Consider the following 19,464-nt stretch of genomic DNA (forward strand, 5'->3'; position numbering starts at 1 on the left):
GCCAGGATCCGTTCTACCCTTCCTTTCTAAATATATGGAGGTAGCTTGCAACTTGCTCCTTGTGTAGATGGGGCCGCTCATCCAGGGTTTGTGCATTTGTGATTTTTGTAAGAGGATCTTGCCTTCCTCCCCGGGAATCTATAACACCAGCACCTTCATGATGTTGCATTGTGGAGCCTTCGAGTGAACACCGAGCTACAAAAGGAAAATCCCTCGCTGTGCGTGATTTATTTATGTTCTGTGCAATAATATGGAGTTACCAGGAGAAATCAACAAGCTTAAAAGCAAGGACCCCCAGAGCAGTTCCTTAATGGACAAAGGCAATAGTGCAATTCATTAATGGAGAGATTATTAATGGAGGTAAACAAGAATCTCTGGTTTTCGGCGGAAATTCTCTAATCATTGTGGGAGAGCCTCCCTTCCGCTCCTACAGAACTTCCCCGGATCCTCTGTTGCCCAGCGCAGGTTGGAAGGAGATAAATGATTACGTTTCTCATGGGATGACTTGCATAGTGCATCGCCGCTTGCGATATTGCTTGCTCCATTGGCGTAGCAGCCTGTGTGCAGCCATTGATGGGAAAACAGCTTCTGCATTATACATCAAAGCACCGGGCAGGATTGATCAGGATCATTCAGGGTTAGTGCGCTGCTGTGGTTGCAAAAGTTTTTGTGAAGGCTTAATTGTGGTGCCTGCGAGGAAAGGGCTTGTTAATTGTCCTGGATGAGTGGAATTTGTCAATGCCTGAGACCCCACCGTTGTAGTGAGAAGCAGGAAGACAAGGATTTACCCAGAACGAATGCTGCTCTTTGCAAACCTTTTAGGACCCAATAATAATTATTATATCATTATTATTAATAATAATATCATATAAATATAACAACAACAACAAGAACAACAACAATAATATATAAATATAAATATGATAATAAAGGTAAAGGTAAAGGTACCCCTGCCCGTACGGGCCAGTCGTGTCCAACTCTAGGGTTGTGCGCCCATCTCACTTAAGAGGCCGGGGGCCAGCGCTGTCCGGAGACACTTCCGGGTCACGTGGCCAGCATGACGAAGCTGCTCTGGCGAGCCAGCACCAGTGCAGCACACGGAAACGCCGTTTACCTTCCCGCCATAAAGCGGTACCTATTTATCTACTTGCACTTAAGGGTGCTTTCGAACTGCTAGGTGGGCAGGAGCTGGGACCGAAAGATGGGAGCTCACCCCGCCGCGGGGATTTGAACCGCCGACCATGCAATCGGCAAGCCCTAGGCACTGAGGTTTTACCCACAGCGCCACCCGCATCCCATTGATATTATCATATCAAATATGATGATAATAATAATATTTATTAAATTTGTATACAGCTCTTCATCTGTAGTCCGCAGGGCGGTTCACAACATAAATTTGTGGCCAGGAAAGAATTCTGTATAATATTATATATCTGCAATTTGTAGAGCAGCCAGCAATGGTTAATAATAATAATAATAATAATAATAATAATAATAATAAATTTAATAGTTTTATTGTTTCTACTCCACCCATCTGGCTGCATTTCCACAGCCACTCTGGGAAGCTTCCAACATGTATAAAAACATCAAACTTTAAAGACTTCGCCCCCCCCCCCCAAGACATTTTATTGGTTCTACAGATAGAGTACAAATAAACACAAATCAATAAAATCACACTGTATGTGGAGATTCTCCGAATCTCGAGACTTCCCCCCCATCCTATCCATGGAGTATTATTTTAAACACCTACAACTGCATATTAGTTCATACTCCATTCTTTAAAATATCGAACCGTATTGTCCATAATGTTTTTTACACAACAAGGGAGTCAAAATCCTGCTCTTGTTTCCATCTGCTTACAGTGGTCTCCTAGATAACTTATAATTTTTTCTCATTCCTTTATGAAGTTTTCATCCCCTTGGTTTCTGAGTTTCCCAGTCAGCTTTGCCATCTCAGCGTAGTCCATCAACTTGGTTTGCCATTCTTCTCTGGTAGGGAATTTCTCATCTTTCCAACTCTGGGCCAATAACATCTGCGCGGCTGTTGTTCCATACATCAAAAATCTTTTCTGCTCCTTTGGGATGTCGGTACTTGTTATTCCTAATAAAAAAGCTTCTAGTTTCTTAACAGAAGTTATTTTAAACATTTTTTTCATTTCATTATATATCATCTCCCAGAAAGCTTTTATTACCTTACAAGCCCACCACATATGATAAAAGGTACTCTCAGGGAACTGCCATCGGAGCCAGAGGGAGAGGGAGGGCTCCAGAGGGATTCCGGAGAGCGTCCCGGGAGGGAGAGAAGCAGCACATCTTCTGGGGAAGGAAATCAGCGTAACACCAGTGGAGAAGGGGGGCAGATGGGGGAATCGGCGAGGTGGCTCCAAGACTCTTCACCGGGAACCAGTGGGGAGAGCACGGGTCCTCCGATGCCCACACCCTCCCTGCGCAGAAGGCTTCCGCGCAGGGAGGCTAGGAGGAGACTAAGCGTCAAAGAGCTTCTTTGCTGGAAGAAGTTCAAGAAACGCCCACCAACGGATTCTGCCAGTGATTGAGACAGCCACGGGCGCGTGGCTGTCCAGACAGAAAGGGTTCATTCAGGCAACCACCCAAGAGTGGCGTTGATTTACACACAAGCAACCCCTAGAACCATTACAGGTGCCTTCTTTTTCTTTATAGTTCCAGCAGATATTTGAACTAACATAAAAAACTTCTTGAGACAGGACTGCCTTCAGATGTTTATCAAATTGTGTAGTTCTTTTTCTCCTGGGCGAGTTCCAGTGGGTTCTGCCTTGTCCCAACCCTACATGAAACCACAGATTCACGCTGGTCTGAGGTTTTAGCAGAGGTGTCACTGGTAGGCTGATAATACACAGCTTTGTCTCTCATTTTCGTCAGATCCTAGGGACACAGCAGGAACCACAAACAAGAGCTTGTCAGGCTGAGAAGGACTGGATGGGAAGAAACAAAACTGAATTTTAATGCAGAGAAGATAAATATTGGTTGCCCATGGGCTGTCCAAGCCATTATCATGGTTGCTACCTGTTCTGAATGGGGTTTCAGTCCTGCCGAAGGAGCAGTTCCCCAGTTTTTGGGGTGCTCTTGGATTCCGTCTGGGTTTTTTTTTGAGATTCATAGGTGGCATCGGTGACGAGGAGTGACTTTCGCCAGCTTGTGCAGATATGCCAGCTGCAAACCTTATGGATGGCTGTGGCTCACTATGGTCATTTATGACCTAGCGCAGGGTTTGGCAAAAAATATTAGCCACAGTCTGGTCCACTGTCCCTCAGACCTTGTGGTGGGCCGGAGAAGGGGCACCAGGGTGGCGGTGGAGAGAAGATGAGCGGCGCGAAAGGGCTGGCTCCGGAGAGGCGCTGCTTAAAATGGCACTCAGCCAGCTCAGCCCAGCCCCCTTCCTCCTCTAGGCAGGGCGGGGAGAAGCCAGGAGGAGGGAGGGAGGAGGCGCCGCTGCCGTGTGTTTGAGGGAGGGGGTAAAACTGGAATGGCGCGCGGGGGGGGGGGGGATGGCACAGCCCGAATGAACAGAATCCCCACGCCCATCCACGGACAGTCCGCGGGCCAGATCCTGAAGGCAATTGGGCCTGATCCGGCCCATGGAGCTTAGTTTCCTGACCCCTGACCTAGTGTCTTCCATGGTTGGGGAAATTTCAGTTTGTGCAAAATGCAGCCGCCAGAATAGTGTCTGGAGTCAGCTGATCAGAGCATATTACTCTGATCTTGTATGATCCACGCTGGTTGCCTGTTGGTTTCCAGGCTTATTTTAAAGTGCTGGATTTGATCCTTAAAGCCCTAAATAGCTTGGTACCTGGGTATCTATACGGTTCATTCTACCTTTGAAGCTTTGCACCAGTTTCTGGCTGTTGAGTGACCCACAGAGGGCATCCACTATGGACAGGGCCTTTTCAGCTGTGGCACCAGCTTGGTGGAATCCTGTCCCTGGAGAGACATGATAGGCTCCACCCAGGACTTTGGGTGCCATGCGAATATAGGTTTCAGGAAGTCTTCTTTGACCATTCTTGAGCTTGACTTCTGAGTATGGTGCTATTTCCTTTCTCTCATGTACATTTGTGTGTGTGCATGTCCCTGTAATGCAATTTCCAGGGGATTGGATTGAGGGAGGGAGAGGAGGTGGAGGAGAAGTCAGAACAAAATGGAAAATTCTTTAATAAAAACATTAAACAAAAAGGGATCAGGGCTGGTCTCAACAGCAATGGGCAGGGCAGAGAGAAAAGAGCAGTGTTGAATGTTTGTGGGGCTGTTGTGGTGTGGGTTGTCTATAAAGATGGGGGGTAGAATTAACAGCTGGAGATCTTTACTGCCATTTTGAAATCAAAGCTCTTAACATTTCCCTTTCTTCTCACCCACGTAAATTCCTTTGCCCCATTCATCTGATGCATGCAAGGCAGGAGCAGTTAAAGTGAAGACTGTGCAATCTTCATGTGTGTGCAGGATTTAATGCTTGATGCTGTTCTGTTAGGGCTCTCCCCCCCCATTGTTTGTAAATAATAATAATGATAATAATAATAATAATAATAATAATAATAATAATAAATTTATTACTTATACCCTGCCCATCTGGCTGGGTTTCCCCAGCCACTCTGGGCGGCTTCCAACAGAATATTAAAAACTCGATAAAACATCAAACATTAAAAACTTCCCTAAACAGGGCTGCCTTCAGATGTCTTCTGAAAGTCAGGTAGTTGTTTATTTCCTTGACATCTGATGGGAGGGTGTTCCACAGGGTGGGTGTCACTACCAAGAATGCCCTCTGCCTGGTTCCCTGTAAGCTCACTTCTCGCAGGGAGGGAACCACCAGAAGGCCAGAGCTGGACCTCAGTGTCCGGGCAGAACGATGGGGGTGGAGACGCTCCTTCAGGTATACTGGGCCGAGGTCATTTTAAAGGTCGGCACCAACACTTTGAATTGTGCTTGGAAATGTCCTGGGAGCCAATGCAGGTCTTTCAGGACTGGTGTTATGTGGTCTCCACGGCCACTCCCAATCACCAGTCTGGCTGCTGCATTCTGGATTAGTTGTAGTTTCCGGGTCACCTTCAAAGGCAGCCCCATGTAGAGCGCATTGCAGTCGTCCAGACTGGCTCCAGGTTTATAGGGCTTTTGTACATTCAGTCTCTTTCTCTCTCTCCTCTCCCCTTTTCCTGTACCACTGTTGTTGCTCAGGATATGTTTGTCTTGGAAAACTGTGCATTTGTAATGCTTCGTGACAGCACAGCACATTCGGACTTAACAGCTCGTCCCTAGTAAGCCCTGCATCACACCTCCATCAGTGTTGTGTGTTCATTACGTGCCGGACTTCACAGGTGATTCTCTTATTTGAGATGTTTAGGAGTATTTCTGGTGGAGCGAGGCAAGCTGGAGTGATCTGTGTTTACATGGATCACATAGTATCTGAAAGTTTTATTTGTTCTGCGTGTAAGCCTGTGACATGGAAGTATCTTCTGTGCCCTGTTTTCGTATGCTATTTAATATATAGGTGAAATACAGCTGAATTACCCTGAATGTCCGTTTTGAGGGATAAATTAATTTTTTTTAATAATAGTGTTTTTAAAGTTTTATTTATACTTTTCAGATTAATTCATTTTATCGAATTCACAATCATCTTAACATTTCCAAACCTGACTTCCATCCTTCTCTTTCCTTAGATTTATTTTTCATATCTTCTGGGTATCCAAATCAACTTAATTTGCTCATTAAATAATAGTGTTTATTATACTATTCTGTGCTTGCCCTGGTGCCCCATTCTTTCTAATAAATGAGCGCAATTGGGTAAGTTGTGAGTAGAAAATCTTGTTTTATTTGCCTTGGTCCCCCTCCCCCCAGCCCGCAACGGATATTTACACATGTAGGGTTTGAAACACACAGGGCACATTTTTTGCAATGCACTTTTTTTTGCATAGTGCAATACAATTATACATGTTGTTGTTTAGTCGTTTAGTCGTGTCCGACTCTTCATGACCCCATGGACCAGAGCATGCCAGGCACTCCTGTCTTCCACTGCCCCCCCCCCTGCAGTTTGGTCAAACGCATGCTGGTAGCTTCAAGAACACTGTCCAACCATCTCGTCCTCTGTTGTCCCCTTCCCATTGTGCCCTCCATCTTTCCCAACATCAGGGTCTTTTCCAGGGAGTCTTCTCTTCTCATCAGATGGCCAAAGTCTTGGAGCCTCAGCTTCAGGATCTGTCCTTCCAGTGAGCACTCAGGGCTGATTTCCTTCAAAATGGATAGGTTTGATCTTCTTGCAGTCCATGGGACTCTCAAGAGTCTCCTCCAGCACCATAATTCAAAAGCATCCATTCTTCAGCGATCAGTCTCCTTTATGGTCCAGCTCTCACTTCCATACATCACTAGTGGGAAAACCATAGCTTTAACTATACAGACCTTTGTTGGCAGGGTGATGTCTCTGCTTTTTAAGATGCTGTCTAGGCTTTGTGCAATAACTTTACCTAACGCTGGAGTTGCTGTCTGTGATGCTGGCACTCACATACATACATACATACATACAGGTGAGCCTGTTTTCAAAGTAGTGCGCATCACTGCTTTTTTACTTCTGTTGGTTTTAGTCTGTCCGTATCCCCCGGCACCGGACCTTAAAGGTAAAGGTTAAAGAGACCCCTGACCATTAGGTCCAGTCATGGCCGACTCCGGGGTTGCGGTGCTCATCTCACTTTATTGGCCGAGGGAGCCGGCATACAGCTTCCGGGTCATGTGGCTAGCATGACTAAGCCACTTCTGGTGAACCAGAGCAGCGCATGGTAACGCCGTTTACCTTCCCGCCGGAGCGGTACCTATTTATCTACTTGCACTTTGAAGTGCTTTCGAACTGCTAGGTTGGCAGGAGCATGGACCGAGCAACAGGAGCTCACCCTGTCGCGGGGATTCGAACCGCCGACCTTCTGATTGGCAAGTCCTAGGCTCTGTGGTTTAACCCACAGCACCACCCGCATCCCTCTCACTGGGGCTACTTCACTGCAAACACACACACTTCCTTCCTCGTTTTTTAAAAAGGAAATTGCACGTTATTCAATATACCTGAAGTATTTTAGGAGATGGGGAGTGGCACAGCCCTGTAACATCACTAGTTCTGCCCAATAGGAAACGCTTTTTGTGTACACTTGGTGGCAGCAAGTGCTCAAGAAGTGTATTTGCAGAACGAAATGGGTTTAAACCTTTCCTGCAGAAATCGCTTTAGATTAGCCAGGCCCAGGGGGATGGCGTTGTGTGTGCAACACACCTCACCCCCCCCTCCTGATGTCCCGCATTAAACTGGAGCAGTGAACTAACAGCCACAACTGAGAATTATTTCTCAGTAGTTTGTGCACTGACCCCGGGCTCTGGACTCATACAATCTACATATTATTAGAATCATAGCATCAAAAAGTTGGAAAGGACCATGGAATTCATCTAGTCCACTGTTGCCCAAACTTGGGTCTCCGGCTGTTTTTGAACTACAACTCCCATCATCCCTAACCACTGGTCCTGCTAGCTGGGGATGATGGGAGTTGTAGTCCAAAAACAGCTGGAGACCCAAGATTGGGAAACCCAGAATTCTGGTCTAATCCATATCTGTCAACTTACAGATTTGAAAATAAGGGATCAGCAGCCTTGAAAATAAGGGATCAGCAGCCAAAATGAGGGATCAACAATTACTTTTATAAAATACCTATTTTGTTGCGTGCAAATGGCTTTAGATACCTATTAGGTCCATAAATTACCATACAGCATATATTCAACACACAAAAAAGCAACAATTTGTTGTTGACAAAGGACAGCTGGACATAGAAAGGGCCCCATTACCTTCAGTAGCTTATTTAAGAGACATCATCAATAAGGGACAGCAGCGGGATATGGCGCTGGGATAAGGGACTGTCCCGCCAAATAAGGGACGCTTGACAGCTATGGTCTAATCACAAGTAATGCAGGAATCTTTTGGCCTATATGGGGCTTGAACCCTGTGATTAAGTCTCATGCTCTAACAACTGGGCTGTATATAAAATAGATGACTAAACAGGGAAGGAGGCCTACAAAGAGGTTAAATTTCCCCCAAGAAATGAAAACATCTGTATTGTTTTTATTGGGCAGAAGGGAGTTGCCCTATTGGTCAAGATTTATTTTAATTTAATGGGGTGGGATGGAGAGTGAGGAGGAGGGGTGTGGTCTGAGGGGAAAGGGGGCCCACTTTGCCCAAGAGGCCCCAGAAACTGCTGTGCCCCACCTTCAGCACCTGCCGCCTGAGGCACCCGCCTCACTCAGGGATTTAGTAGGAGTGCCTTTTGCAAAATCAATCAATCATCCTTTCTCGTCGTCTTGAAAGGATGGTGGGAGGTGAGAAGGATTTGCGTCAGACTCTGCTGTGAACCCGGTGGTCATCGGTTCAGTCTGTGGTACCAAGAATTAAGAGGATGGTACGTTTGCTGGGCTGGGGGAAAGGGTCCTTACCTCAGAGAACTGGTGCCTAGAGGGGATGGTGTTGGGCTAGAGGTGGACCAGGTATCTGGTTCAGGTGAGCTCGAAAGAAGGAAGGAAGGAAGGAAGGAAGGAAGGAAGGAAGGAAGGAAGGAAGAAAGAAGGAAGGGAAGGAAGGAAGGAAGGAAGGAAGGAAGGAAGGAAGGAAGGAAACCCCTCAAATTCTCGAAACAGAAAGAACTCTGCTGCTGGGGCAAAGCAGGTCTGGCTGTGTGTCATCTGCCTGAGTGGGGGCTCTGACACCTATGTAGGGATGAGAATAGATGCTAGGAGAATATTTATTAGATATTATCCTTTGTGACCCTTTGCAGCTTGAAAGGGAAGCTTGGAGAGGCTAGTTTTAGCCTTTTGGTTTAAATAATCCAGGACGCTTTAAAGCAGACAGGATTCTCCTGGTATTTCTCCCTTTTCTTCCCCTTGATACAATAATCACACAATCTTGTAAAAGGTCAAAAATGAACATTTGCTCGCTCAGAATACTTGTTGGAGAGTAACAGATGCAGCAGCTTTGCTTGGGAAGGCGTAACATGGTCATTCAGTTGCAAAGGCATACTTTAGTCTAGCTTAAAATGGTGTCTGAACGCCCTCACATTGTTGACTTGATGGAAGAATGGCGAAAAAGAGGATGTGCAATATATATTGCAGGTAGGACAAGAGAGAGAGAGAGAGGGATACCTTCTCCTATCAGGGCACAGTGGGAGAGTGTCTCTCACAGGGTTCTCTCTAGCAAACTTGCAGGAAATACAAATCGTTGGTTTGACAGCATTGCATATATCTCACCGTGGGTGGTGCTGTGGGTTAAACCACAGAGCCTAGGACTTGCCGATCAGAAGGTCGGCGGTTCGAATCCCCGCCACAGGGTGAGCTCCCATTGTTCGGTCCCTGCTCCTGCCAACCTAGCAGTTCAAAAGCACGTCAAAGTGCAAGTAGATAAATAGGTACCACTCCAGCAGGAAGGTAAACGGCGTTTCCCTGCGCTGTTCTGGTTCGCCAGAAGCGGCTTAGTCATGCTGGCCACATGACCCAGAAGCTGTACGCCAGCTCCCTCGGCCAATAAAGCGAGATGAGCGCCGCAACCCCGGAGTCGGTCACGACTGGACCTAATGGTCAGCGGTCCCTTTACCTTACTAAATATCCCACAGACTCGGGAGGAAGAATTGTTAGGGAACGATTCCCAAACCTGCTGCCTTCTAGTTATTTTGGATTGCAGCTCCCATCAACTCCAGTCAGTATGAATGCTGGCAGGGGGCTGATGGGACCTGGAGTCCAAAAGGTCCGGAGGGCACCAGGTTGGGAGTGGTTGTGTCAGGGTGCAAGTGTGATAATCGATGAAAGATGTGCTTCAAAATCTACATCTAGGCCAGGTTTACCTCGCCTGGGCTGGTTCACTCCAGCGGAGATCCCTGCATGGGCCAGATCGCGTGCACTGCCACGATTTCTGGCGTCTGCGCAGACACGATTTCTGGAGTCTGAGCATGCGCAGATGCGATTTCCAGCACTGTGGAAGCGAGTCCCCGTGTCGCGCTGTGCGGGGACTTACCGAGTGGGCGGCTTGGTTCGGGGGCGGCTTGGGGGCCAGTTAAATGACCCCCATGGGCAGCTTGCGGCCCACGGGCCTTAGGTTGTCTACTCCTGATTCTAAGCGCACCCTGTTCCTCTTCTCCTCCAGCGGTGTCTAGTGGAAAAAGGGATCCCCTTGTGAACCGATCTGTAGTTCAAGTACCACTTTCAGTTAAAATGTGCTTTTGGCAGAGATGAGGCAGGACTAATTTAATTTTTCCTGTCAGTCTCTCTGTAGCAGATCAATTAAACTGTCAAGTGGATCAAATATTTCAGACTGTATTTATTACATTAAGTATTTATGTCCGAGCTCAGCCTTTCAAGCATGATGTAATATAGCAACAGTAGGTGCTCCAGATCAATTTTGCAGAATTTGCTGTAACCTAATGGAGAACTAATTGTGTGTTTTTAATTTAGAATACAGGAGACAGCAGCTTCTTGAAACAATTTAGCAAAGGGCCCTGTTCAGATGCTAAGGCTGGGCTTCCACACACTATTACAGGAGCACATCTCCTTTCTTCTAGAGTCCACAGATCCCTTGACCATCTACCTTCTTTCTGTGGCACCCTTGTGGGGCTCAGGAGCCCAGTTATGCCACCCTTGCCTGCAGAGCTGGCAGCCCCTCACCTTTTTTCCACACACCCTCCCTTCTGGAGGGTTCCCTCAGTCTCCTCTCCCCTCTCCTTGGGAGTCCTCCGCTGCCCCTGCCCCTGCTCTCTGAGCTGCCCCCAAAGAGAGGTGCCTCCTTACATTGACCCACAGGGGCCTGGGACTTGTCTGTCCATTCCCAACAGCAAGGGCTGGTGGACCGGCTGGCTGGCCTCCCTCGCCCGTTTGCTTGCTCCAAGGCCGCCTCAGCTCCTGGCAACCAGCACCCCTGGCCAGCCCCAGAGGCCCCATTTGCCTGCGGAGCTTGTAGCCAGGGCTGCTGCAACAAACAGTTATGCAAGCTCTACATGAGTAGAACGTGTCCTTATATTTAAAAAGTATCTCTGGGTTATTTGTGGGCCCTGCCTGGTGTTTTTACATGAGTAGAACCGCCAGAAGGCCCTCAGAGCTAGACCTCAGTGTCCGGGCTGAACAATGAGGTTGGAGACGCTCCTTCAGGTATACAGGGCCGAGGCCATTTAGGGCTTTAAAGGTCAGCACCAACACTTTGAATTTTGCTTGGAAATGTACTGGGAGCCAATTCAGGTCTCCCGATGTTATATGGTCTCAGCGGCCACTCCCAGTCATGGAACTTTAGTGCCGCTTCTCCCCTTTTGTGATTCCCAGCAACTAATATTCAGAGACATATTGCCTCTGACTGGGCAGATAGAAAATAGCTTTGCCCTTCATTATTTTGTCTTAATTCCCCTTTAAATTCATGCTGGCAGCCATCACGGCATCATGCGGTAGCTTCCATGGAGGTCCTTGTTTCGTGCGCGCCTCCCGTTATTTTATTTATGCAGAAAATTGTTTCTGTACCACTATATCGTAAAATATCAAGGCAGTGTGTGCAACGTTAAAACATAAAGCACCATTAAAAACAATAACAGATAGCCATTAAAGCAGCTGGCTGGTCAAAAAATTAAAAATTAAACAGCTGCAGAGGCCTGTGGACTGAAAAAGGTCTTCAAAGATACCTGGAAGTCAAAAGTGAAGGCAGCTGCCGAATCTTGCCAGAAGAGGATTTCACAGCAAGGGGGCCAGCAATGCGAAATACCCGACTTACAGCTGAGGCCGTTTGGACCTCTAGCACTGTACTCCTCTGGGTGATCTTTAGACACAACTCCCACCCGTTCACACACAGCAACACTAAAGCTATGTCTGAGCATCCCTTGTGCTGTTCACAGGCCCTCTGCGTTTGTGAAAGTTGCTAACGTGAGGCAGGAAGTGGAAGATGGACCTTTTTAAATGGGAAGAACATTCTAGTCCCTGTCATTTTTACATTCGCAGTAAGACGAGTGAAACCACAAACAGCACTTTTCAGGTTACGTGTGGCTGGAAGCACCCAGTTTTGGCTGTGTACTTTCCACAGGCAGTTGTGAAGGCAGAATCAGGCTTTCTGGTCCTGTGTCTTTATAAAATATACAAATTAGGAAAGATGATAATGTCCTTGTCTACTACTGTTTCTCAAAGGCTATATGACTAACCCAGTTCCTATAATTTTACCTCCATATTGTTCATAGTGTGGCCTGGCTTTTCGATCAATATGGTTAAGCTACACTTTTTTTAAATGACTTTAAGAAGTTGTCCATAAAGATGAAATGCTGTTTCTTTGCTGAACAAAGGTGGATTTCTAGGTATGCACAGTATGTGAGGAATTAGGCCGCCATGCGGCTGAGGCCTCCTCTAAGTTACTAGAATACATGGATAACTGAGGGGATACCATTGAAAAGTGTCTACAAACAATGAATTGCCATTGTTGAATTCTAGAATTTTGGTGTGTTGAGTCGTTTCCACTCTTCGTTTCTTCTTCTCCCTGATCAGGACCATCAACAGAGGAGTGCAGGTGGTACGCATGTACTGAGCCCCAAAGCACTCTTAACTTTCTTTTTTAAAGCAAGTTGGCCATTTCTGAAAGTTAGAGCACAAAATGTGGAGGCAGCTGTAATGCTTCAGTGTGTGGTAGGCATCGTTGCTAAGGGTGCACAGAATTGTACAGTTGTACAGCTGGAAGGGACACTGAGGATTATCTTGTCTAATTCACTGCAATGCAGGAATCTTTTGCCCAACGTGGGGCTCGAACCCACAACCCTAAGATTAAGAGTCTGATGCTCTACTGACTGAGCTATCCACAGGGCCAAATCACCAATTCTGTTGCTAAGCAATAAGAGGAAGGATGTTGACCACCAACACTTTGGATTTGGAAGCGGACCCTCTCAGAGCAGAACAAAATGGTGGATGAAGGATAATACTGAGATATGTTTGTTACAGCACTTTCTTAGCCTCCACATTATTTAATTTACTCCCAAAGGGCGCTTCCTTTACATAATAAAACAGAATTGACTGGCTTTGGTATATTTTACTCAGAAGTAACTCCTTGAAATAAATCAAGTTTCTTTTCTGCTGAGAAAAATTGGTGGTACAGTCTGCCCACCCTGACAGTCTTTTTGACCACTGTACAGTGGTACCTCGGGTTACATATGCTTCAGGTTACATACGCTTCAGGTTACAGACTCTGCTAACCCAGAAATAGTGCTTCAGGTTAAGAACTTTGCTTCAGGATGAGAACAGAAATTGTGCTCCGGTGGCGCGGCGGCAGCAGGAGGCCCCATTAGCTAAAGTGGTGCTTCAGGTTAAGAACAGTCTCAGGTTAAGAACGGACCTCTGGAACGAATTAAGTACTTAACCCGAGGTACCACTGTACTGTGGCTTTGGAACTGCTGATCTAACCTGAATAGTGTCTGCACCAGCTTCATCCATGGTGCCTACAGGTGGGCAGGCCCCTGGAAAGTCCTCCTGGTGCATATTTGTAGAAGTGCATTGCAGCGGCAAACGCTCCATCTTTTACAGATGCATTCCGACGGCAGGTGGTGGTTTGTTTTTCCTCCCGCTGCAGGTAGCCCGCTGTGCTCTTGCTGTGTTCCTGACCACATGGGCCTCTCCTTCCTCCCCACGTACGGCTGCCAGAGTAATCGCACGGCGAGCGTGGCAGCCCTGCGCATGAAAGCCCGGGAGCACTCGGAGGCTGTTCTGCAGTCGGCGAACCTCCTGGCCTCCAGCAGCCCCACTCCACCCTCGGGGGCCAAGCCTGGGGCAGAGAATGCCTTGGACAACAAGCCGCCCGTGGCTGTGGAACAGAACGAGAGCGAGAAAAGTGTTTGAGACCCCACATGACACCTCGTAACGAACTCAGCACCCCAAGAAACCAAATCCGAGGGATCCACCCTTTAGAGGCTGTCTGAATTTATTTTGAAACTGGAAGGAAACTCGCTCATCTGTTGACAGTTTCAGCAATCTCTAGGTTTTCTCTGGCCCTGTCTTTTATTGCCACCATCAATTCCTGCTGGATTTCCCAAGGTTCTCCATTGCTCTCGCTGAATCTCCAGGTACTGCCTGGTGTTAGTTCTGCTTACGGCGGAACTGGATCCAGGAGCCCTGATGGGAATAGGAGAGAGAGAAGCAAAAGGGCATTATTTGCCTGGTGTCTAGATTCCACCAGATTGGGGTGGGGAGGGGATCAGGGGTTGCCTCAGCATCGCATAACAGGTCCCCCTTCTGTTTAAACAAGAACAACAGCCTCTTAGTTGTTCTACAGCGGATGGGTATAGAAAGGCCTGGTTTCATAGGCCTGACGAGCGGAAGTTCCTGAGGTCCGGAGAGCAATATGGACAGAGAGGTCAGTCTTGTTGAGCTTACACGAGGGATTTTATTGCTAATCTATTAGTTTATTTATTTAGAAGGTCTGTGCGCCGCCTTTTGAGAGAATGGCCCTCAACGCAGATTACAGGAGATTGTAATGATGCACACACACCCAAACAGCCCCTTGGCCCACAATGTGATCCTACACATGTGTAGGAGAAAGGTGATCCTACACATGTGTAGGAGGAAGGAGAGCTAGCCACCCATACTGCAGAGGGGCCTTCAACTTGTTGGTGCCACTAACACCTTGACTGAGGCCATTCAGGTCTGAGAAGCCAGGCCAACAGCCAAGGAGTGTGACAATTCCCTGCAAAAACATTGGGGCTGAAGTTCTAGGAATCTGAGTCATCTCTCCCTGGGACCATCACTTCATCCTGTTCCCTATGTTCAGTTTGGGACGCAGGAGGCCACAGACATTCCTATCAGCGCTGAATATGTTTCTAGCAGAAATATGAATGGGTGAAGATAACAACCTCTCTTTCTAAGGTCTAATTTTAGCTAGGATTTGGGGGCAATGAAAATGACCGGAAGGGTCTACTACAACATCTAGAGATGATAAACAGGTCTTCTGTCATTGAATGAGCTTGGTGGATAGGATCTTTGGATCCATCCCTTCCTGGAAAGGGATTTCTGCTTTTCCTGCTCAGTTTGCTCTACTTGCCAAACCGAGGTCCTTTGTGGAACATGTCCCCTCCATTTCCCCTCATCGTAGCAGAACTGTAACTTCACACAGGCTGTGCTTCAAGATCCTGTTGAATTTGAGGACATGAGACCATCAGTATATCCCACAGAGCAGAAGGAAGACACTTTGACAGCAGTCCATAACCAAGGGTTTGATTCGTGAGCACAGAGTAGTAATATTTTTTATTTGTCATAGGTATTTCTACCCTTGCCCTTCAGATAAACCCCCAGTCGGATGGCATGCAATAGAAGAATCAAATTATTTCAGCAGTGCAATACTATTCAAGTGTACTAAAATATAAGTCCTGTTGAATTCAACTCCCAGTTGTTTGGCAAACTGCCTTTCAAAATTCCGAGAAGTACAAATTTCAAAGGATAGCTCTGTTGCGGTTTGTGCACTGTTTCAGAAAGAGCAAACAAAAAATGGTTACAAAAGTGGGTACATTGGGGAAAAGATATTAGTGAAAATGACATGCACAAATGCATTATGTCTGGGGAGATGGCTTGCAAAAATATGCGTCATAGGAAAAAGCAACCGTGTGCTAATATTCCGATGAATGTTTGTGGTGGTGACTTTTTAACTTAACAAATTGCAAACCGGTAACACAAGTGTAGTGATCTGAACTTCAGGTTGGAAAACTAAAAAATGGAGAGAAACAAAAACAGATAACTGCTGCTTCTAGTAAGTTTGTCTCGGATTGCAGCAGACCCAGACATATAAAGCAGTTGTTGAGAACTCAAGGCTGTCACCCCCTGATCAGGAAAGTGGAGTGCCTGGTTCTCCAAAGACCACACCTTTGCAGAGTCACAACCTCCCAGCTTACGTAAATTATACTGTGACAAAGATAGTTGGTGATGCTCAGGCCTTGTGTATAGAGCATCTTTCTGGCTCGGGGTTCATTTTGAGCTCTGTTTTTTCGACTGGTTGATGAGCAATGCAGGAAGCCTTTTCTTTGTTTTAACACGATCAGCTGATAACATTTACCCCTGTCCTTTCGATAAACCTGAATCCCAGCAGAGAATAAGAAGCAGAAGGGGGCAGCCACTGTAGCTGGGGAGATCGCAGCACCCCTGTGGGGTTTGGATGCAACCAAAATCTCTTCACTTTCAGCTCTTAAGCATTTATCTGAAAAGTAACAAGAACAGTTTCTCCTGCCAAAAAAAAAAAAAGTCACATACACACACAAACATCCCAGGAAGAAGAGGAATCGTGTCTCTTTTCGCAGCCATTCCAGCCATTTAGAATTTATTTCCTAAAGTTCCACTATTAAAATGGTTTGCAAAAAAATATAAGCAATCTCAATTTCATTTCGGCATAATTACCGATTGCTCAGGTGAACTTGGCCCTTGTATACACTAACTCTTCATTCTAATGGTTTGATTAAACTCATTTTTCCTCCAGAAAGGTACATAAATAAGTGAACTGTTGAGCAAATTAAGAATACTTAACAGCATTGCATCTGAAAAGTAGTTATGTTGATTAAATTTTCTGTCCTTGAGGATTTTCAGGAAATTACTTTTGATCGTCAATAACACAATTAAGTAAAATACACGCACATTAGCATGAATAATTGATAAGAAATTATGTATTACCATGAAGCATTGATTTAATAATTCATGGTGCGACACTCTAGTGACTGTGCAAAACTGGAGACCATCACAAAAGCCTGCCTGCCCGATGTAGCTGGAATTGCTGCCTGGCAGTTTTGCTGTATAATAATGAGAAATACCTGCTGCATGATGTATTTTCTGTTGGTTTAATAAAAAAAAAAATCATGTTTAGAAAAAAGGACCCCAAGGATTGCCCTGTATTATTTTTAAGACTGCTTTTCACTCCATCTCTATGAATGACATCTCTCTCTCTTACACACACACACACACACACACACACACACACACTGTGTTTCATGGACCCTCAACACAATTTTAGCACAATTCCAGTTCATTTCAGAAAGGCTTACAAAGGCACCAGTCCTGTACAGTCTGAAAACGCCATAGAATTATGGCACATTCATGGTGAGAAGCACGACACCCAGAATCTCAACTCTGTCCCTCTGAGCAAGGATACACGACAAAGACTGGACAAATATCAAGACGATGCTGTGGTTTTATGGTTTGTGGCAGTACTCTTAATCCGGATTGCACATTGGAAAGACGCAGCCTCCCTTTGAGAGTGGCTTTATGGTGCTCGGGTCAGACCAGTGGTCTGCCCAGCCTGATACTGCTTTCTCAGCAGCCCTCCATGGTGTTTGGGCAAAGAGAAACATTTCCCCGATTATGCTGCAGAGATGCCAAGCATCCAAGAACTTTGGAGCTCCTGTATCCCACTGTGCCTGGTGATGGAAGTGCAAATAGGGATGAAGGATGGGAATACACAATTGCAGGTAAGGATGAGCTTTTGGCCTGTGAGTTCTGTTCCCTCGCTCAGGAAGTTGTGGCATCATCATCAGGTCTGGGGCTCTGCCCTTCCAGTTGGTGGTTTGGTGCTGACTCCAACGAGGAAACTTGCTTCCTGCTGTCACCGTGAACTTCACAGGGGAAGGACAAAGGAGGCTGCTCCTAGGAGTCAGTATGTAACTGGGTTGTCCACACTTCCACTTGCCCTGCTACATTCTTCCAGGGAAACACGCTGTTTGCGGCTGAATTGGAACAAACAGCTGTCAGGTTTTTGTGCCGATTGACTTTTGTTCCGATTTAGAAACTGTTCAAACCATGGGCATAGCCAGGAGGGCAGGACACCTGCCCCCCCCAATCAAATACTTTTTGCTCTATAAGAGTCACTTTTCCCCTCCTAAAAAGTAAGGGGAAATGTGTGTGCTTCTTATGGAGCGAATGCAGGCTGCACAGCTATCCCAGAAGCCAGAACAGCAAGAGGGATTGCTGCTTTCACTACGCAGCGATCCCTCTTGCTGTTCTGGCTTCTGAGATTCAGAATATTATTTTTTCTTGTTTTCCTCCTCCAAAAACTAAGTGCGTCTTGTGGTCTGGTGCGTCTTAAAGAGCGAAAAATACGGTAAATAAGAAAAATGCTCCTTTTCCCTTACGGGGTACCCAAGAACCCATATAGAGTCCTTATGTAGGTTTTCTATCGGTAGGAGAAAATAACCAATGCCAACCAGAGAATATTGAGAAGCAAAGCAGCTGATTTCCTTCAGAATGGATAGGTTTGATATTGCAGTCCATGGCACTCTCAAGAGTCTCCTCCAGCACCAGAATTCAAAAACATCAATTCTTCGGCGATCAGCCTTCTTTATGGTCCAGCTCTCACTTCCATACATCACTACTGGGAAAACCATAGCTTTATCTATTAACTACTGAAAGTAGAATTTGTAGAAGGATTTTGACACCTTTTTCTGAGTGCTTGGGGTCCAAAGAAAGCAATTTTAAAGAACTGTTGGTGAGACATTTAATTCCAAATCTGCTAGACAGAGCCAGACAGTGGATGATGACAGATGGGTGTCCTGCCCCCACCAACATAAATCCTGGCTATGCCCATGGCTCAAACCCATGCCTAGAAAGCAAGCAGAAAATCTCTTGGACCTGTGCTTTCCAGAAAAGGACAAGCAGCATAGCTGTCAACCGTCCCTTATTTGGCGGGAAACTCCCTTATCCCAGCGCCGTGTCCCGCTGCTGTCCCTTATTGATGATGTCCCTTAAATTTCCCGGGTTTCAAAGGAAGCAGCTCTTCTCCCTCCCTCCTTGCCAGCCAGGGAGGAGGGAGGCTCCAACTGTGTTGCTTGGCTGCGTTGCTCACCCAATAAGGATTCTAAGAATGACTGGGGGGGTGGAGCTTGCATGCCTTGTGCCGATCAAATCGGCCGCATTGCCTGGGGACACGCCTTTGCTCAGCGCTTCCCAGCGGAGAGGTGACGGTGGTTTTCCTTGCTGCATCCCCTTTGCCGGGTTGCTGCGCTGTGGGAACCACCGCTTGAGGCTTCGTTTGGCTGCTGGCTGGGCTTTCTGCCTTTGGCTAGGAGGGGCTCAGAAGTCAAACATACCTGTGCTGGGAAAATCCCTTATTTTGGCTGCTGATCCCAAGGCCACTCGTGATTGGCCAATTCAATGAGCAGTCAGAATCCATCTCCCAGGTAGCAAACTCCACCCAGAGGTTTCCTCAGGTGCTCTGGGAACTCCTTAGGGGTTTTCTTGGGTCTTGGAGGGTGGAGGGGATGGTGGCCCACAGTGGCGCCCACCAAAGAAGGTGAGGAGGAATTATTATTATTTATTAAATTTGTATATTGCCCCCTACCTGCAGGTCTTATGGCAGTTTGCAACATAAAACCGCATTATAAAAAAAACAAAATACATAAGAAAAAATTAAAAAACAAGAGTGACTCACTAACCCCCCCTCTGCCCAACGCATTTTAAAACAGTT

General features: G+C 46.5%; 1 protein-coding gene across 1 annotated transcript in view; it reads left to right on the plus strand.

The window, feature by feature from the left end:
- Positions 1 to 18,225, plus strand: part of DRGX (dorsal root ganglia homeobox) — a 45,401-nt gene extending 27,176 nt beyond the window's left edge. Inside the window, exon 7 of the mRNA XM_081191902.1 lies at positions 13,606 to 18,225. Within this exon, the coding sequence (XP_081048028.1) occupies positions 13,606 to 13,871 (266 nt within the window). The 3' untranslated portion in view covers positions 13,872 to 18,225. The remainder of the gene's footprint in view (positions 1 to 13,605) is intronic.
- Positions 18,226 to 19,464: the final 1,239 nt, after the last annotated feature.

The sequence above is a fragment of the Podarcis bocagei genome (assembly GCF_964188305.1).
Source record: "Podarcis bocagei genome assembly, chromosome: 4".
Classification (NCBI taxonomy): Eukaryota; Metazoa; Chordata; class Lepidosauria; order Squamata; family Lacertidae; genus Podarcis; species Podarcis bocagei.